Source organism: Melospiza melodia, chromosome 11 (genome assembly GCF_035770615.1).
Source record: "Melospiza melodia melodia isolate bMelMel2 chromosome 11, bMelMel2.pri, whole genome shotgun sequence".
Lineage (NCBI taxonomy): Eukaryota > Metazoa > Chordata > Aves > Passeriformes > Passerellidae > Melospiza > Melospiza melodia.
The window spans coordinates 10,108,377-10,129,857 of NC_086204.1; the positions used below are offsets into that span (position 1 = coordinate 10,108,377).

General features: G+C 40.3%; 1 protein-coding gene across 2 annotated transcripts in view; it reads left to right on the forward strand.

Moving 5' to 3' along the window:
- The first annotated feature begins 917 nt into the window (after nucleotides 1-917).
- Nucleotides 918-21,481, forward strand: part of PTPRC (protein tyrosine phosphatase receptor type C) — a 57,157-nt gene continuing 36,593 nt past the window's right edge. For both annotated transcript variants that reach the window (XM_063165542.1, XM_063165543.1), the window contains exons 1-2: nucleotides 918-987; nucleotides 1,073-1,188. In XM_063165542.1, the coding sequence (XP_063021612.1) occupies nucleotides 1,122-1,188 (67 nt within the window). In that variant the 5' untranslated portion in view covers nucleotides 918-987; nucleotides 1,073-1,121. The remainder of the gene's footprint in view (nucleotides 988-1,072; nucleotides 1,189-21,481) is intronic.

Genomic DNA, 21,481 nt, shown 5'->3' on the forward strand with positions numbered 1-21,481 from the left:
CATTTGTGAATTAAGTGAATTTTTGCAACCTTTTCCTGTGTGTTGTTAGGAAGTCTCTGAAGGACTTAGGAATAGGCAGCACAAAGGTATTCTCTTCTTTATCTGTCTTATGACAGAGTTCTGCTGGTTCTTTTAGAACCTTGAGATCTTCAATAAGAGAAGCAATCAAACATTTCTTCCCCTTGTAATCTACCAGATAAGGGACATTTGTTACCAATATGTTGAGAACTGCCTCAGTGCATGCAGTGAGGGAAAATGCCTGTGCTGTACCTTGTATTAAGTCCATGAAAGCAACAACAATTCTCCTGCACTACCATGGTAAAGAATTGTATTGAGTTCTCCAATTCTAAACATTACAGAAAACAGAACTGGACTGCCTCTATCCATTTGTTGTGTATGACTGTCATACCCAGAAGAACATCCTTGTAGAAAGATTCAGAAATACATCCCACCAAATCACAAAATAGTTAGGAGTTGGACTGGGCCTCTAGAGATCATCTAGTTCAACCCCATGTTTCAATGGTTTTCATTTAATCATCATTACTTCACCTGAGGATGCATTTTTATGAAGGCCTTGTTGTCAGAACAAGTGTTTTGGTGACTCGTGGTTAGGGTTTCTCTTTCTCTCAAGAGAAATCTCAAGAAACATACATAACATATATGGGAATCCGTGAATGTGAGAAGGAAAGTGCACATGATGGGAAAAAAGTGACTTGGCTAAATCCAGTCCTATGAAAAGTGAAGTCTTGTGTAGCTCCTAAGTACAAGGGGAGAAATAGCTGAAAATAATCTACTTTAGTTGAATTAAGGAAGCTAAGTATTACTGCAGGAACCTAAGAAAAACCCCTTTGACTTCCTGGAAACTGAAAGAAGTTTTTTTGAAGAAGTAATTGTCTCTGACATCACTACAGTGCATTGCGAGTTTGCGAGTGGTTAGTTAGGGTAACAGAGGAAGCAGCTCCTTCACAGATAAGCAGGCAGTGCAATGTATGTGCCTAGTTAGTCTCCTTCTGGGTTCAAGTTTTGTGAAGAAATTCTTTTGCAGACAGATAACATTTATTTTGCTTTCCAGAGAGACACATGCTGTTTCATAAGGATACGCCTGATTTCCAGAAATAACCATGTTTTTGTGGCTTAAACTCTTAGCATTTGGTGTTGCATTTCTGGGACAGGATGCTTTTCTCAAAGGTAGGTCACAAACTGATCTTTCTTTCTCTCATTTTGATCCCTCAGTATCCTCTGTAGATGTAAAACCAGTGAAAAGCTTTGCAAAGTGCAGAAATACCATCTTGGTTCAGAAATTAGAATGCAATTGTATGCAGTGGTGTAAGAACCTAGGTCAGGAGGACTGGTGCATCATGTATGAGGCTAAAATGTCTCCCGCGTGGTCCCATGTGAGAGTCAGACAGACCATTTAAAACAACAACCACATTTGTAGCTGAATTTGAAAAAGAATACATTTAGGTCTCTTCTATAAATCTGTTCCGTGTAGTTTTCATGTTTAGCTTCATCTCATGATGTAGTACTGGTTTTCTGTGTTTAAATCCTTCAAGAAAAAAGTCTTCCCATCAATGTTATCCACTCCCTGATCGCAGAATCTGCTTACAGTTCCTCAAGTTTTGATTTTTTTTTACTGCAGGAGGGTTAGTAACAAGTTCTAAAAGTTGTAAATTAATCTCTACTATTGGTAAATTACTTATTTTGTAAAACATTATTTATTTTCTTTGTAAAAACTGCTCCTTAAATAGTCTTTGGAATATTTAATTACCTTAGTGCTGGTGAATTTGTTGCTTGACTTTTTAAGAGAAAGATCGAGCTCAAGAGGATGATCTTGCAAAACATGTTCGATGCTACAGATAAAGAGTAGCAAGAAAAACAATTAGTCTTGAGGTAATACTTAATGTAAAGAAAATAATTTTTTTTCCTGTTCAAGAAAATATTTTCTTCAGAAGAAAATGCAACATTTTATGTATATGTATCTTCCATCAGTTTAGCTAGTAATGTAATTTGAGATAGTTGATGGCAGACGCAAAGTGGCTTGAAATATTTTTTCTGAAATGGCAGCCCGTTATATGCAGGGCTGAAATATCTTTTCGTTTACATTGAATCTATTCATGCTTCTACCCTCATGTTCACTATAGTAACTCCAGGTTTATACTGATGTAAGCAACAAAATGATCTGCCTTTAGTTGATAACCAGCTAAGAAGAGCATTTGAAGCCTGAGCATTAGCTCTCTTGTCCCTCAAAGTCTCTGAACAGACAGCACTGCATAAATCTGGTTGGTAGCTGCTGGAGATTATAAGAAAACAAGTGAATGCTGCACTGTAGAGGAAGAGAACAAAAGCTCTTGCTTTTTCCTATAGTTTTTTTTTTAATCTGCTGTCCTACTTTCCATTTTATAAGTCCTTTTGAGACTTCCCACTGCTACCTTTTCTCCAGAAAAGGCAGGTTACTGTCTGCTCTCAGCCACCTCCACAGTCAGTCAACGTGTTAGCTGACAGAGAGGGCTGGAAGACAGATAAATGGGTAGTAGCTTTTTATTTCAAGTAATATTTATTTTTCTCTGTTCACAACAGTAGTCTGATGTGAGCCAGTTCATCCCTACATTTTCTAAACTGAAGAGCCTCAAGGAAATATTTTAACTCCTCTTTACTACACTTAATTAAATCTCATGCTGTAGTATCAAGTACAGGGTGACAGAGCCATTATACTTCATATTTGCTGTGCAGATTGCTGTGCCTTGTGGCCAAGGGACACTGGGCAGTCTCTTAGGGAGGGGTTTGTTAATGGAGGAGCAGCAATTTGAAAGGATGGCGTAGGCTTTGGTTTTATGGCAATCACTTATCAGGCACTTGATTGTAAGTGTTTGATGGGCATTTGGACTTTTGTTATTGCTAAAATTATTTTCCAGCAACCTATTGTACCTAGTGATTTTGAAAACTTAGCAGGAGAAATTTCAATGTTGTCTTACTTCCTCCACAAGCTCAGACATCCTATAGAATATCACTTAATTTCTGTAATCACCAATTCACATTTTAGAGCATCAAACTACATTAAACCAAACAAAATAGAAGTTAGAGCCTGCACAAAGGCCTTTTCATGGTGTAAATCCCTCAAATAAAGAGCATGTGTCCAATTAATTTTTCTGATAAGAAAGAGACATGTAGTGGTAATCAAAAACCCTAAAAAAACGACTAATACCCCAAAGCCCTCCCCCAAAAACCCCTAACCCAAGCCAGAAAAATCAGAAAAACACTTTTGCTTCCCTTTAGAAAAAAGAAATGCTAGCAGAACAAGCACTGTTTCCATTAAATCATTATTTCAAGTTTCCCCCCTTCTCCACAAAAGTTTTAGCAATTTGACAGCTTTCAAAAGCTTTCGCCCAGTTTTGAGCCACTTCCTTTATTTCAGGAAACTAAATAATTGCTTGATAGTTTTGGGTGTGACTTTTTTTTTTTTCCCCCCAAGTTAAAAGTATCAAACTTCTGCAGGCACTCTGTGCTGGTTTTGTCTGGGAAAGTGTACTGGACACAGTAGCTAGTATGGGTTTGTGCTGAAATCCATGTTGATAATAGAGGTAGATAACCATCACCTGCCTTCCCATCCTTTGGTGTAATACACAGACACCACTGCAAAGTGTTCATGAGATGTCCACCACACCTCCATTGAGTCCATTTAGTCCATGACTTTGGGCTCTGTGTTGTGGTGATACTCAGGACAGGAGAGGTGATTTGTTTTGTGGTTATTGGGCATCAAAGCCAGCTCAATTTGGATTCCTGGTGCACTTGCTCTGTTCCTTGTAAGGTTTTTCCTCCATAGGTTTGGGTGGTTCTTGTTATAATAATTCCTATAACATGCAATTCAAATCACAGGTTACAACAATTTAAAGGTATTTCTACTACAATCTCTTACCCACTCCCTATTGGGTTTAACAATGCAATGAACTCTTCCCCTTGCCCTTATTCCAGCTTGGATTTACCCACAGACTGCAGTCCCTTAGGGTTGTATGTACTCCAGGTGGAGCCTTGTCTATGAGGCAGTCTCTTCAGACACACCTGCTGGTGTATGGGGTTATCCAAGCCAAGGAGCTCTGAGGGGCAGCTGTTCCAGCACAGTCCTGTCCACAGCCCTGACCTTTGGAGATAGACCTGCCCCAGCACGGCCTCACCCACAGCCACTGTCCCCTCAGAAAGCAATCCTGTCCAGCCTGGCCTTGCTCCTGGCTGCAGTCCCTGCAGGCTGCTCCTGCCCTGCTGTGGGTTTGTCCATGGCCCCACCCTTTGAGGCGCTCCAGCAGGGCCCCATGAACAGCCACTGGTGCTTCAAGGTGTCCCTGCTGCAGCACAGAGCTGGCCTTGGCCCCTGAGGCCTTCAGGGGTGCCCCTGCTGTCCACTGACACAGCCACGGCCCCAGCCACAGGCACTTCCAGAGGTACCTGCTCTGCTGTGGACTTATTAATGGCCAGAGAAGCTTCTGGATATCCTGCTCCCGCGTGGGCTCACCCACAGGTCACAGTCCCTTTGACTCAAGCTCACACTGGAGTTCCAGTATGTCCAGCACTGCAGCACAGAAACAGCAGCGATGCCCTGGCCATGTGCCAGTCCCTGTGCAGCACCATGGCTGTCCTCAAAATGTCCTCAAGCACAGCAGAGTGAGGGGAGCAGCAGCACCACAGAGGGAAAGCAAAAAGCAGCCACAGATGAGCCCTGCCCTGATGTACTGTAAGGCATCAAGCCCAGGGCAAGCACAGGAGCAGCCAAAGAGCAATAACAGCTATAAATTCCATCTAACACATTCCAATCAAAGCTCTTATCTTGAACCTTCTGAGCTCTTTTGGGCATCAAAAGGAGCTGTTGTGGTTTAACCTGAGGTGGTAACTCAGCCCTACACAGCTGCATGCTCACTGCCTCCCAGTGGGATTGGATGAAAAGGTGAGAAAAATCATGGGTTCAGATAAAGAGAGTTTAATAGGTAAAGAAGAACAAAAAGTAAGGAATCAATTCACTGTTTCTTCTGGGCAGGCAGGTGTTCAGCCATCCTCAGGAAAGCAGGGCACCATTGCATGTTACTTGGGAACAAAAATGCTATCACTCTGAATGTCCCCACTTCCTCCTTCCTTCAGCTCCCAGTACTGAGCATGATGCCATATGTAATATCTCTTTGGGCAGTTGGGTCACTTGTCCCAGCTGTGTCCTCTCCCAGCTTGTTGTGCACCCACAATCTCCTTCCGTAGTGGGGTGGTATGAGAAGCAGGAAAAGCATTGACTGTGTAAGCGCTGCTCAGCAGTAATGAAAACATCTCTGGATTATTAACCCCATTTCTCACCATAAATCCAAACATTGCCCCAAGATAGATAATGTGAAGAAAATTAACTCTACCCCAGTCAAAACCTGAAATTCTGGTCATGTTGTCTCCATGCTCGAGCTGTGCAAGTTTCCAGCTGGAAGTGTTGCATTTTCTTTTCAGATAGCTTATCCTATGGCTCTGATTTTCCATTAAAATCTTTTTCACAGGCCAGTCTATACCCTTGGCAAGAGTCTGGCCAACTGAATTTTTTAAGCAGTGGGACTTGGTAATATTGGTTCATTTTATGCGTGGGATAAAATATAAGGGGAATTGCTCTGGCAGGAGAATGTATATTAAGGTAGGAGAAAGTGAAGAGCATCACCACTGATGCTGTCCTCTTACAGATGCCCCACTGCAGGTTCTGTTTGGGACTGTTCTTTTTTGTTGTACTGGTACACTCGAGGGTTTCAGAAATGCATACCCCAGAGTCCTGTGCTTAGGGACCTCTTAACCCTTTACAACAAACTGCTTTACACACTGTGCACCACCCCAGTGCTTTATTCCCAGTGAATGGAGGCAGGGAGAGGTGTGCACACAAGTGCCTGGCAGCTCTGCTCGCTCCCTGGGCTGGCCAGACACAACTGCTGAGCTGGAAGGAGTTCAGTTTCCTCCTGGTGTGATACCTAAGCTACAGGCAGGACACAGGTTGGTTGGAGCTCAGCAGAACTCTGGCTTAACAACGTACTTTCTGGAATTAGATACAGATTTTGACTAAATATTTGATTTATTTTTACTCATTAACCTAGACCTGTTCAAACATAACAAGCAGATGGCTGGGTTGTGGATGTGCTGTAGGTTTATCTGTTGATGCAGACAGCACAAGAGACATTGGTTCTGGACTAGCGAGTCTTTCTTACATAGTAGGGAAAAGACATGTTTGGTTCATTTTTGTTCACTCACATCAGTATATTGATATACTAAGAATATTTTACCAGTGTATTCCTAAAGCCAAAAGAACTGTCATGCAGAGACCAGTTCTAAAGAGGGTCCAGCTCTTGGTGGTTTGGTATTTGGAACCATTTCCTTTAGTTTCAATTTGGTGAACTTTTATTTATATATTAAGGTTCTGAAAAACAAATCAACAGCAAGCATATTAGAAATACTGCATGTATAATGAAATAAGGCAGAAGAAATGGGGGGAGGAAACAGGATGAAGTGATTTTCCAAATGTGCTGAGTGTCAGGAATCAAGCTCTGTTTTTCTGACTCCCATGACCTCTCTTCAGAACTGCCTGCTAGTCCAGTAGCATGTGTATGCATTAAAGCAGCAGTCTCCACGCTGAAGATGGGAATACATTGTATGTATTTTGTTTTCCTTTGCTGTGCAGCTGCATTGTGGTATTTATTGAATCCTGCTGGGAGCTAGGAGAGAACAGCAAACCATGGTAATGTTTCTTCTCTGTTTACATTCTCTATCTACTTTAGGAGTAAATATTCAGAAGCATAAATCTGGTCTGCCAGGAAGGCAGAAGAAATTCACCCACGTTGAAGTCTGCTGACATGGCTTGACTCTCTGTACTCAGTCAACTACCTGGTGTAGTTACCTCAAGTATCTCTGAAGTGTCTGCATGTTAGAGAAGGGCAGACTTAGTCATTCTGCCTTCTTTGGGAGGCTGTTCCTCCTCTGCTGCCAGTCCTAGGGTGAGAACCAAAGTGGGGAGAGCACAGCACGGGGGTGGCTGCAGAGATGGAACCCAAAACAGCAGAGGAGTGAGAAGTGCTGCAGGAAGGTGTGAAGTGCTGGACAAGGCCTGCTAGCATTTCAGCTCAGTGGCTGTGAGCTCCTCTGAGCCCCAGCAGGGGCTGTGTGCTACAGGAGTGCATGGCTTAGGCAGGGCTGGGCGGGTGTTCGTGCCTGCTCAGAGCAGATGGGCTCCCCGAGCTGGCTGCTGGCGCTGTGACTGCCACTCTGCCCGTGAGACAGCGATTGTCCCCGAGCTCTGCTGCTTCCTGCATCCTCCTGAGACACCCATCGCTCACACTGATTTATCTTAAGTCCTATACAACAGAAATCAAGCAGGCTTTTTCTTTCAGACAAACTTATTAAGTGCATCCAGTGTATTTTGGAGGAAGTAGTTGCCTCACAAAGCTCAGTTTAGGCCCTGAAACACTTCTGTGCAAAAAAAAAAAAAGATGAGAAGTTTTAAGGAGTGGCAAAACTCTGACTTCCTCCTGTAAATATCAAGATTAAAATAACAAATACAGTTACAAAAGTTGTTTATTTCCCTGCAACTTGACTGTTCTTTTAGCCTGCATGTCCTGATGTATTTCCAGGCTATCCATGCACTTGCAAACAGGTCTTTTTCACTGGTGTTTCAGTAACTGTTACAGCATTTTATCTATTTCTAGGCTTTTTTCCCTTTCAAGTAAAGCAGTTTGGGGCCTTCAATGCCAGGATTTTAGAAACTTGCTGTGAGCACTTCAGTGCTAGCTTATATTATCCATAGTGTTGTATAGCTAACAGGATCCACTTCTTTTCTTTTATACCACTACTTTGCAGTACTGTTCTTGCAGTTATTCCCTCTGTGTCAGTGCCTTCTCGGCTGGCCTGCTTGCTTAGGTTTCTATTCTTTAGTTTCAAAGACTTCTCTCACAATCTGTCTGTTCTTCATTCATAATCCCACTGCCTTGCAAAGAGCTCTAGAGGTACCTTTTTTAGGGCATGAATGACTTTTTTGTTGTTTCAAAAATGTGGACTCCACGGAGGAATATTTTTAATTGCCTTTTGAAATAGATTCTTTTCCTGACAGTAAGAGAAATAATCAAAATAGCTGTCTAATAGAAAAATGAAGCCATACAATGAAGCTCTTCGTAAAATATATAAGGAAATAGTAGTTAGTTAACTGGAGCATATGTCCTGTATGAGTTCAAAGATTTTTACACTCAGAGAAGTATATAATACAGAACCTCAGCAGAGATGTAACAAAAATATAGGGCTAGCATTGCCTTTCCAGGTAATCATGCACACTGCAAAACTGAATTGAATATTTAAGATAGTATTAAACTCTGAACTGTTTCTGGAGGCTTGAAAGTTAAGATTTATGTAGGGAAAAATAGGGTAAGATAAACAACAAAGCAGAGTCAGGCTTCTAGAATAAGATCTAAGAGACAGAAGTCAGCTGCAGTCTAGGCTGTCTCAGAAACTCCTGGTGTGAAGTGTTGCTTTCATTTCTTCAGACTTCAGTTTCATCATCTGTCAGACTGAAGATAGTAACACTTACCTTGCCGAAAATGTAGAGTCCTAATTCCTTAAATATTTACAGGTATGCTTGTGTCTTGCAACATGTAAACTACCACCAATTAATGCGATGAAACTGGCTGTGGATTAGAGTATTTTGGCTAGAGTATCTGAGCAAAGAAAGCAAAAGTATGGGGCAAATGACTTGTACATAAATTTATACCTTTTTGTCAGTCCTAAGGCACAGGTATTGTCAATGGGGAGCTGATAGTTATGTGCTGAGTAAAGAACAACCCATATTGTGCTTAACCCTAGCAAATCTGAAATTCTGTAAAACATGATCATATCAACTTAATGTCCATTTTACCCATTACTGGGTGAAATATCTGAACCTGGTCAATGAGTTCTTGAGACACCAGAACAGGACCACCAGCCTTTTACTTCCCATCTCTGAGGATGAGCAGAGGTGTGCTAAACAGACCACAGCTGCAAAAGGATTCATGTAAGAAACAATCCTCCACACCTAAGGGTAAATACAATAGGAAGCCTGTCTAGTAAATTAAGTGTTTTAGGAATCTCAGTGGTAGCAGTTATAACCCTGAACAACTGTTCTAGAGAAGTGCAGGCCAAGTTGACTTTGTCAGCATATAATGTAAAATCGTACACTCATGTGACCAAAGGAAAGATGACCAGTGCTGCTACTGCAGCAGTTTGACTAACCTCTTAAGATAGACCTTTGATGTCTAAAATGAATGCAAAACCACATGTGTATGCATCTTAGAGAAATCTTCTGGTTTTAATGAGTTTTGGATAGAGTATCTGGAGCATTTCTTTATTCATATCATACTTTCTTGGAAGACTTTAAATGATGAAACGTGTATTTTTTAAATTACGTGGATTTTTTTTATTCGATCCCTGATGGCAGTAAGAGATGATTGCCCTAGATCTCTTGTATGCAGTACACAAGGTCCCTCCTCCCAAAATGCAGTGTGTGAATATGCATGCCTGTGCAATGTGTGTGAGTGGAAGAGTGCTATTTGGGATATCTCAGACTGCTTAACAAGTACAGAAAAAAGCTTGACTTGGTTTGCAGCTTCATTAATGCTGCTGTGCTCAACTGTGCTGCCTCAACAGAAGTGAAAGATGTTTCTACATCCTGTACACACCTGCAGTCTGGTGTCTTAGTCTGAGGTAAGAAATGTGGTTAAAGTTTGAGGGAAAGATGTGAAAGAGCAGAAAGAAATATGCTTTAGTAGACATTAGTAGCGTTTTTGATTTTGCTGTCTGTCTGCTAATGAAATGACAGAAAGAAATGTTTCTGAGAGATATCCAATATTCCTGCTCTTAGAAAAAAATGTATGAATAATAACAGTTTAACCCAGTGTCAGCTTCCTCTCTACAGTTTAGAAGGTTTACAGTGGAATGGTGCTGAATACAAGGGAGGCGGCTCAAGGAAGTGAATGTGTATTTTGTAAAGAGTTATATAACCTTGACAGTAACGGATCAAGGCTTTGTAATACTCAGACATGAAACTTTCATAAAACCCTGTGTTGTTTGGATGCCAAATTTAGCATTTTTTACTTTTCTGCAGACTGGTTGGTTCAGCCATGAGGATTTTGAAGTGATAAAATATTTAAGTTTTTTCTATGTAGTAAGATATTATTTATAGAAGCATACAGTTCTGGAAGTCATCTACAGATGCCTTTTGAATCAACACATGATGCATTAAATTAATTAGAAATCATAGAACAGTTCAGGAGAAAAATGCCAAGATATGTGCATCAATTATTGCAAAAGATAATAAAAAAGCAACAGCTGCATTTGTCTTCCTCCTGTAATTAATGCTCAGTTCAGTGGCCTGCTAAGATGCAGTTTTGCACTGCCCTAAATAAATAGGCAAGTGTTTGGTGCAGTAGCTGGTCGAAGTTTTTGTGTTAATATTGGAAAGAAAACCATTTACAATGTGGATGTCATCAAGTGTGTTGTCATTGTGGGAGGGTGCCTTAAATGGCGAGGGAAGGACTGCTTGCAAACCATGGCTTCTAAAAACCACACTTTTCACCAAGCAAGGGAGACATTTTCATAACAAAATGCATGTCAGTAATGCCATTTTCAGTTGCTCTCACTGCAGATGATGCTCTCTGTTTCTCTTCACAATAGAATTGCTGCTCACCTGAGTCTCACCTCAGTGGTGACGTCAGTGGAAACTCTGAAAAGGCTTTTCAGTGTCCTACAGAATTTATTTTATCTTTCTGGTTTTGCTGGTTTGGGTTTTGGGTTTTTTTTTGTTTGCCTTTTCTTTTTTTTTCCTTTAAACCTACTAGGGGTCTTTGAACTTCAAGTGCCTGAGAAAGTTGTTTGGAAAAGATACCCCTGGCTTTGACTATAAGCTCCAAAACACTTGGGAGCTGTTAATATATAGAATAAAATGATCAGATTTTCAGAGGACCTCCATGTGTTGGTCACTGACACAATATGAAAAATTGTGGTGTTCAGATGCAAGTTAATATTTTCTGAAAGTTTTTCTGAATACTTGGAAAGGAAAGAAAGAGCTACTTGGGAAGTCAGGAAGGAGCTGCTCCTCTGTGTGGTTGTGACTGTCTTACTTCTGTGTTTCTAGGAGGGCTCTTTTCCATAGCTGTGGTCTTGCTGGGCCAGGTGCTGGACAAATGTAGGATGAAGTCTGGCCTTGTCCTCGAAGAATTTCTGATCTGATTCTGGATAGCATGGATATTTCTTAAAAGGGAATGCTATAGAGGTGAAAGGAAAGATTGAGAATGGAAAAAGTGATAGCAGCATATGTGGCCAGCCAGAGAACTTGCACAATCCCCTGTGGTGTTTATTTCCTTTTCTGAGAAAGGGACATACAGCACCTCATTCAAAGCAGCATGCAATCAATTATTCCCAGAATTCAAGATAAACTGTCTTACACAGGCCCATGTATTGCACATATCATCACATTGTGGTCTTTAAACCTTTATACATGGCAACAACTGGTGTAAGTATTCCTGGGATAACACTTAATGATAAAACTACTGTGGGTAAAAAGGTAGCTTTTCTCTTGCTGAGTGGAAACAATAAAAAATCAGGTCACATACAAAAGCACTATATTTATTTGCAATGATTATTTTCTCCAGCTGTTGAATCCTTTCATTAACATATTGCATTCCCCCACCAGTGAGTGAAATACAGTAAACAAACAACAGAGTGTGTGGATGATGTGTTACAAACACACACACACATTCACTGTCTGGTATGGGAGAGCATGTAATCCCACCCTCCTGATTCTCAGTTCTTGTAGCTGTTGCTCTGCCTGCAGGAGATGGGCTAACATGAATAGCATCTGGATGGGCAAGAGAGGTTCCACATTCCACATTCAGTTCAAAAAGATTTCAGGTTGCATTCAGCACTTTCATATTTAAGTGCTCATAAATAGTAATAGCAATAATAAATTATTTTGACTTGTAATTGATCTAACTGATTTATTTAGACTGTAAAGAAAAAAAATTAAAAAAAATCATATTTCCTCATTATCAGAGGGTATATTCTGTAGATGCAAGATCTGTAGATGCAAGATCTGCAATTAATTCAAGTGTGACCTGGATCTGTAATACAGTACAGAATATCTTTTTACAGATATCTACTGGACACTACAGAGAGTTGAGGGGTTTTGGTTTGGTTTTTGTTTGTTTGGTTTTTGTGGAATTGGTTGTTTCTAGTTGCAGTGTAAGATTTCAGGGTCATAAGGACTTTTGGGTCCTGGATGGCTGCAAGTTTGAGTGAAAAGGTTTTGTATAAAATGTTAAGCATTTGGAATGGCTCTGTTTGCAAATGCAGTAGTTGATGATAAGATACAGCTGTAAGCAGAGCCTTGAATGGAGTTGTGTTGTGTAAGATGTGTGTAATAACTGTTTATTAATATAATCTTTCTGTAAAATCTGATCTCTTCTGGTATGACAGCCTTTCTTCGAGATAATGAGTAACCATAAGGGGAAGGAAACAGGTACAGTAACCCTCACACTTTTTAAAAATTGCTTTAGATCTCTAAGGTAGTGTTTGAAGAGCACTGCAGTTACAGAGTGATAAAGCTGACATATGGCTGATACCAGATCTTTGCAGTGGTGGTGGATGCAATCAGTATTTTCACTGAAAGAAGTTCTTCAGAACTTCAGAAAGAAGTTTTTCCTTTACTGGATTCTCTTTTCTGTGAAGAGAATGAAAACCTGTTCAGTGTTTTATATCTCTGTTGCTCAATGTACAGTTCAGGCCATATTTACAGAATTGCTACTGAAAACTTTCTACAACTAGAAATACTTGTTTCTTTTTATGTTTTTTGAAGCTGCTGCTGCTGATCTTCTCTAGCTAAGTGCAACATCCATACAGATTTTGATACCTGTGATGATAAAATGGCCCAAAGAGAAGATCAGTCTAATAATCAGAAAAATTAACTGAAGTTAGGGGTGCTTTAAGGAGAGGGGTGCTTGTCTCAGATTGATTTTCAGTTTTGAAAGGTCACCACTTCTGTCAGTCAGACTGGTATAATTAGGAACCTGTTAAATACAGACCAATTAATAATGTTTGCTGCATGTGAAATTTAGTCTGAGTACATTATATAACATCATGCAAGAATTCTTTGATGAGAGCTGGAATATTCATCCTGTTAGCTAAGCCACCATTTCCCTACTTAGCTGTGAGATCTCTGTGTTCTCAGGGCTCTTTGCCTCCCTCACTCCATGGCTCAAGCACAGGATCAGCTCTGCAGGTGAAAGGTATCTTCACCACCTGCTCTGGAGCTGTGTTCTAAGCTGGACAAAAGAGCAGTCTGTGATCATGGAATGAAACCTTCCTGTGAATGTTCAGCAGTGTTAGGAAAGGAAAAGGACTGGCAATACAAATGGATATTTGCCAGCTCTTGACTATTCATCTTTGCTCCCTGGACAATGACTTTGGAACAGCTTATGTGTGTGTGATTTTGTTATAAAAAACAGCCCTGATGCTGGTAAATATTATTTGTTAAAGGAAACACAAAAGAAAAGAGCCTTGGGACACCTGTTCATCATAGCAAATTTTCACCTCATAGAGCTGATATAAAATATTTCTACTTCATAAATGGACTTCAGTGCTCCTTTCTAAATATCTTACTGTTCCACAGAGCTCAGAACACTTTATCAAGTAAAGGTTATTTTACTTTATAAAAAGACATTTCTTTTCTTTCCCTGGAAAGAAAAAATCAGTAAATCAGGAAGTTTCTCATGAAAGACTAAATTAGTACTGCAGGCACAATCACCTTTTGGCATTAGTCTAAAGAGGATGAAACCCTACTGGCTTGTCTCCAGCATTTCTTCAGTGATAGCATTTTTTTCGCCCTTTTCTCTTTTTTGGCTTTTTTCTTTTTTAAAACTAGTGCTCGGCCCATACTCATAGCTGTCAGAAGTAGTGCAGAAGTCTAGTTAGCCCTCTAGTTAGCCCAGGAATCCTGACTGATTCCTGCTCAGCCCTTTGTCCCCTGCCCCCAGCTCCAAAGCCAGGGAAGAGCTGATTGGAGGGCCACAGTGACAGAAGCTGTGGAATCTGCTACCATTGTAATTCTGAGCATGCTTGGAAACAGTCATGGAAATAGTGCACTTCATTTTCTTAGTGATTATATCTGATCTGTTTTTGAGGGAAAATCACTAACACTCTCTGATTCATTAGGATAGGTAGCATCTTTGTCTCCAGATGAGTATGAAAGTTACCTGACCTTTGATGGATATTTTGATAAAAGCAGACACACAGGCCTAGGCACAGTTTCCAGGAAGTGTAGGCAGAACATTCTCATTCTTCCAGTCTAAGAAAGAGTATAGGCAATTCTTATAGGTGTAGGGGGAGGAATTCTGCTTAGAGAAAGGATTATGGTGCTCATGGAGCTGATATAAAATATTTCTACTTCATAAACAGACCTCAGTGCACCTTTCTAAATATCTTACTGTTCCACAGAGCTCAGAACAATTTAGTAAGTAATAGTTATTATTTCTGTGTTAAATGGAAACATTCAGATAGCTGACTTCCAAAAGGTCACTTGAAAAGCTGCTGAAAAAAAAAAGAAAAGCTCTTACTTTTGCTGAGTAAGAAGCCAAAAAAAAAAAAAAAAAAGAGGGTCCAAAATGAATAAAAAAGGAGCATTTTTAAATCCAAACATTGAAGTTGATTGTTTGTGACTGTAATTTCATAAAGGAAGTCACATAGTTTGCAGAAAACTGAAGCAAAAAGCCATATTGAACAGCCCAAACAGAGAGTATAACACTGATTAATGCATGAAATGAACCATTAATTTAATGAACGCTCTTGGTCAATCAGCAGCATGGTAGGAGGCCTGTGCATCACCTCAGCCAGTTGCAGAAATCCTGGGTCAACCTTCTGCATAAAATACTTGTCATCCAAGTAAGGGTGGACACAAGAACTTAATGTGAAATTCAGCAAAGACTACTGCAGGAGGACTTGAGGGCATTAATCCTTTTTCCTGGGAGAGAATTTCTTCATCTTCAGAAGAAAATTTCTGCCTAATTCCACTCAGAGTTATTAAATTGAGCACAAATAAAAGTGTTGTTTGGACAGTTGGATCACATCAGAGGGTGGTATTTTTTATTGAACATGAGCAAGAGTAAATCAAGACCAGAGTGATGTCAGTGATGTCTCAGTAGTTTTATAGCAGGGCTCAGTATGTTTAGCAGCTCCATTTATTTTCTGATCTGGAATTATTGTGGCATTGCAGGAGGCAAATGCAAATGAGAATTAACATGATCAGGATGATGGTAGGTCTTAGTGAGGCAGATTGTTATAGACGTTACCATCTACCTTTCTTGTGAAATAAGTCCAACCCCCAAATCAAACAGCTGTGCTGGTGCTGCAGGGTCTGATCCAGGGCTTAAGTCAGAGTGACACATTTCTTTGAGTCCTCTTTCAATCTAAGGGACTGTAAGAGCCTTTTCACTGGAGGTGGAAGGTGTTGCAGAGTGTGTGTTGTTGCAGTGTTGGTGCAGTCATAGAGGAAGATGAAAAGCCTCACTACAGGAAATGTGATCATTAGGGAAATGATCTGTCACAAAATTCATTGTGATGCCATGTTTCAGAACAAAAAGTGCTTCAAAGCTTTTGGCTCAAAAACAAGCTCAAATCCAAATCCCTATGACTTCTTGTCATATAGAGACAGGAGATTTCACTCATAATAATCCTGGGAATGGCTGACAGTGTGTGATGCTGAGTTTTTGAAATGTTAGATGTTTCTTGACCACAGATTCCGTCTAGATGCTTCACAATGCAGTTACTGGAGGAGAAACCAGTTTGATTGCAAATACATCCTAACTTGGTCTCTCTACTCATTATCTTTATGAGTATAATTCCTGCTGTTGTTTTAATATTGAAAATTCTTTCTGAATTTCAGCTCTTTGATGATTCTTTATTAAAAAGAATTAGATTTAATATTGTTTTATTGTCCAGTGCTTGCAGTCTTACTGGGAGTCTTTCTAATATTGTTTTGATGGATTTATTAATATAATGATCAAGTTGGCAAGCATCAGCCCAGTTTGTGCCTTCTTCACAGGTGAAGCCTTGTTATGGGGAAAACAGAGGAAATAAAAGAGATTGCTTAGTTTCTCAATTTGGATAGGAATTGTCTGCATGCTACAGAAACAAAAAAGAAATTTAAACACCACAGTGGGAAGATTTTCCACATCTGGGAGGTTCAAAGGGTTTTGTGGAGATGCAGGGGTTGTTCATCTTCTGCAAAACAAATTCTGACCACTTTCCTGCTTACAATTTCAAGGACACATCCAGGTCCATTGCACTACCTTTGTGCTGTCAGCAGATTAATAATTAAACAGAATGAATTTTCTGTATTTCTTTCCACTGGCATTTATGATCTGTCTGTCAGGGCAACTTTATTGAAATAACTGATTTTTGCTGTTTTCTAATATTTGTAATTTTGTTATGCAGATATTTTTTTTCTTTAATAATAAGGGATTTTTAAGTGTAAATTAGAGAAACTGATTAATAGGAATCTTTTAAAAAAGCTTAATTATGCAAACTATGAAATAAAAAGAAATCTATAAAAATGATAAGGTAGGAGAGGAGTATGGGGTGACATCCTTGCCTGGCTGTCAGCCCTCTGGCTGTCCAGGAAGTCACCCTGACACACGTGGCTGCTTCCATCTCTTCTGCAGGTTTAGGCTTCCTTCATGTAGTGGGGCAGATGGAGGTGCTTCCCCTTTGGTGTCAGGTGCTTGATCTGGACCTGCAATCTTGGAAGCATTGTCAGGATTGTTGGTATAGTGATATTCATCCATTTCTGCTGCTGCATGAAGGATGGAACTTGAGGCCATTTGGATGCCTTTCATCATACTCTTGGGCAGTGTGCAATTTTTCCAGTGACTGATTTGCTCTTGCTGTAGTAAGTCACCACTTTTTACCTAAAAAAACCTCATGGCTTGGTTTAATGTAATGTTTTAACTGATACCTTTTCACAGAGGATATATTCTACTTTAAAAAAGCACAGGTAACAATGTGCAGATGCAGTGATTTGTCTTAATGGACTGAATAATCCTCCATTCCCAGTGCTTGAGAGTGCACACTAATTGAGTTTGCATTCTTCTTTATGAGGACAAGGCACACATTTGTAGAATCTCACTGCAAACACCATGAAGTTAGACTGGAAATTTGGCATACAAAGAAGAGTTAATTCACTGAGTTGTATCAAGCTCCCAGCATACCTAACCAAAGGACTGCTTGCACAGTTTAAGACAGTGGCAGAGATACACCCTGAAGAGCTTCTGTATTATGAGTAGTATTTGGAGTTAGTATTGTAAAAATATGTGCACACTTAGAAAGTGAGAGATTTGAGCATGTTACATAAATGCAATGTATTGAAAGTATATATGCTATCTTCTGGGTGTAATTTAAACAGTAAAAGTTACATCTCCTTTGAAATCCCCAGTGCTATTTGTGCAGAATATGAGCTCTGGTCTTCTCTAGGACAAGAGTTTAAAAGTTAGCTCTAGGAGAAAGCATTTCAGAATGTATGGAAAGAAAGTATACAAATATAAACTGAAATCCTAGAACCTTTCAGGAAATTACGACAACACACTGTGCAAGTGTGTGCCTCAGGCTAAATGGAGAGGGAGCAGTAAAGCCAGAGAAAAAAATAAAGGCTGGGTTACGAGTGTTTGTGTAGGTAGGAGTGGTTTTCTGAAGATCAAAATCCATCTAAAGAGATACTAAATAAAGATATCTACTACTGTGGATAAAATTCAAAGTAATTATTACCAAAATGAAGAAATTAATTCAGGAAATCATATAAACCATGATTAATTAACATATTATTCCAATGTATGAGAAAAGCTTTGAATAGCTCAATGGATCTGCAAAAAGTACTAGAAGCAATAAAACTGAAGACTAAAGTGCCTTTTTACTAAGTTTTCATGCAGTCAGCTCCAGAGAGATTCCTGTTCAGTGCTGGAAAGTCTAAGGCAACAGTAGAAGGCAGGGTTGGCTACAATCTGTTAGTGGTGTGAGGAGGGGGCCCAGCAGTTTACCAGCACAAGGTGTTTGCTTCTGGGAGCACTGGGGAAGAGCAGAAATGGGACCTATTGCCTTCTTTTTTAAATTTGTTTTTTAAACTAATGCTAGATTTTCTTTTAGGAAAGAAAAGCTTATGAATAAGCTTAAAAAAACCCAACTTGTGGATGCTGTCTTTAGGAAGAGTTTCAGAGCTGAATGTTGTGGAATTCACCCAGCATTTCTTGCAGGACTTATGAATATGAAATTCCAATTAAAAAAAACCATACAGCTGCCTGAGCATCAGCTGCTGTGGTAGAGGTAGCCAGGCAATCATCATTTTAATAATGGTGGCTCTTTGGACTTTAGATAGATCAATGAAGTTTCAGTAGTTAAAAAATACTTGAAATAGTAATAGCTGAAGGATAAAAGAAAGAAGTACTTAGGATGTTTGTACTGGGCAGCTCTGCTCATCCTGGCCCAGGATAGTCTCTGGATATTCTGTGCAGTGCACACAGAAGGGAAATGACAGTCTGTTCTTAGATATTTGCCATCCCATAGTGTACCACAAAGTGTGTGTCATTGTGATGGTTGTCTGTGTTGTTGTAGCTAAAAAACACTCTAAAAATGAAGAAAAAATGAATCATTAGGGCAACTACACTTTCTGGTTCTTTAGTTTTGCAAAATTCTGTGTCTTCAAACAATGTAGGCTGAAGTGTTAATGCTTCTGTCCATTGCCACCATTCCCCTTAGCTTAGTGAGGAAGTTTACTCATTTGTGGGTTGACAGGCAGCCTTGCCTGGGAAAAGGAAGGTGCTTGCTGGCAATGCAAGCTGAGAGCTGCTTTGCTAAGTGCAGACCAGTGCTCTGCTAAATGGAGATAAAATTCAGGCACCCACATCCTGTCACACCATTTAGTTCTTGCTGACTGCCATATACCAGGAAATTGAAATTGAAATAAGTCCATTAGTTCCAAACGCTGTTAAAAAACCAGCAAAGACTAAAAAGTTATGCTTGATATGCCTTATACTGTGCACAGTTGAAAGTGTGCCTTGGTAGCTTAACCCTCTGCTCATGCAACTCTTCCTGCTGACGGCAGAGGAAGAGCAAAACCAGCTCTGGCTGCTTCTCTGCCATATTAGGTTTGCAGGTGAACAGGAATAAATTCACAAAACTGGTAGCTAATGCAACTCTTCTTGTACCTCTGTAATCATTATTTGCTGCCAGTTCCTGTATCTGTTACCCTTGTACCAAAGATGTTGAATATGCAGCTTAAAATTATTGAAAAATTCAACTGTGTTTGATTTTTTAAATACATATATGTTTCAGATTAAGTTATTAACCAGGGAAGTAGGTATTCTCCTTTTATTACTCTATAATGTTAGCAACTTTAATTGAACTTTAGCAATAAGTTATGAAATAGGGCTGAGTGGTCTATTTTGGAAATTCTTCTGAAATCAGTAGGTCATTTGAAAAGAAGTACAAATTTTAATTGAGCTTCTTAGTTTACTGAAGTCAAACCTTATTATCCCCGTGAAAATTGGTCAAGACCAGGAAGATAAACATAGTAATATGGTTATGCATCACAGGCTTGCTGGGCAAGCAAATCTGAACTACTGTCTCTGTATGAGATTGAACTAATCCTTGTGATCTGATCACCTCTGAATTTCAGAATTTCTGATCCAGTTGGAAGAGAGATAGCAAACTCTCAAGGTTCCTAAATGGCAGTTTAGGTGGCAGGTCTGAAGCAGCTGTAAGTTCCTAGTGAAACTGGTGCAAGAGCATGTCAGTTTTTGACTAGTGTTAGACTGAACACATCTTTCAGATTGTGCTGTGGAGGCATCATCAGAGTTGTGTTTCCTGAGTGTGTTGTAATCAGATGCACAAAGATAAGATAATGAGGAGCCAGGCAGGTAGGGACCAGCCCCCTGAACGTGGGGCCATTGCAGTTTAGAGGTCACCTGCTGAAGGAGCATCGAGTCAGGAGCTCCTACATTGGCTGGCAGGGAGGGCAGGAGGCAAAAAAGAGGGCAAAAAGCAGCCAATCACATACAGCTTTTGCAATTTTAAGCTGCACAATGGAGAGTAGCATTGTTGGGTGGCTGTGCAGAAGGCACTGGCGCCCTGCAGCTCCTGCCCAAGCCCCCTCTCTGAGCCCATTCACATGTTAGTTGTGCTCCATAAGCTGTTGCCAGTGTCAGCATTAACACAGAGCCTGGGAAGGAACAGAGGCAGACATTTTGTCAAACTTATGCTACAGACCAAACACATGTAGCAAGAGTTTTATCTGCTTTTAAGTGTTAAAATAATTCCCCTGCCCCTTCCTGCTGATGTGGTGGACTGCAGTGGGTTTTATCTGCTTTATGTGGTGTCTCTATATCTCTGCCAAAGCAAAACTTGGAACTGACTAATGGATAAATACCAGCATTGACTCTCAGCTTTGTCCCCTAAGGTCTGAAGGCAGAAACAAGACAATGGGAGCCCTCCCATAGTTAAGCCACTCAAATCTAACCTGAAGCTGATTTAAACTGAAAAGGGAGTTAGATTGTGTGGCTGACTGGCTGTGATGAGTCATAGCCAAAAAGGACAGGATTCCACAGTACAGCAATGCCAGCAGAGAGGCCCCTGAACAAGCAGTAACAGCTCCTGGCGGAAGCAGGACTTTTACAGCCGCATTCAGGAGTGCAGTGCCAAAGCTCATTAACTTTGATGAGGTAAAAGATGACTTTCATTAGCAGCTGCCAGTAACTTAAAACCGAAAGACAAAACAAGCTTGGCAGTTAAGCTATTTTAGCACTGTGCACCTTTGCACAAGTAAAAGCACTTGCACTCCTGGCTGGAGGGCCCATGCTCTGGCAAGAGGCCGCTATTCCTCATGTAATGTAGACCAAAGCCATGGTCAAGTAGATTGCAGTGGTTCTAATGTGAGAAGTTCCTCATGATACCAAGTGCTGTGGCATCCCACTGAGCCATCAGCCACTCATCTCTGCAGAGCCAGCTCCTCTATCTGCCAGTTCCCAGTCACTCATGATGTGGGATTGAGCAAGGGGATCTCAGCTCAGTGTAGGAGATGTTGGGGACCATTAGTGGCACTTCTTGCATTCATTGGACAATTCTGTTAATAAGTTCCATTTCCATTCATCAGAGAATCCTGTTCCTTTGCGGTGGCTGTTGGCCTCATACATGCACCAAAAATGAATTAATAGCCTTTAATTCGATTTTCTGTTACACCATCTGCTGTGGCCCTGGAGGGTTGGCTATTTGTACCCTAACAGAAACACATTATATCCTTGGTACAGGGTTCCATTCCCTGATCATTGTGTTCCTTATTTTCTTGAAAGTTCAAAAGTCTTTGTAAAGCTTTCTTTTGACCCTGTCAACCTTAAAAACAGTTGGACATATCTGTCATTGCATTATTTCAGACTGC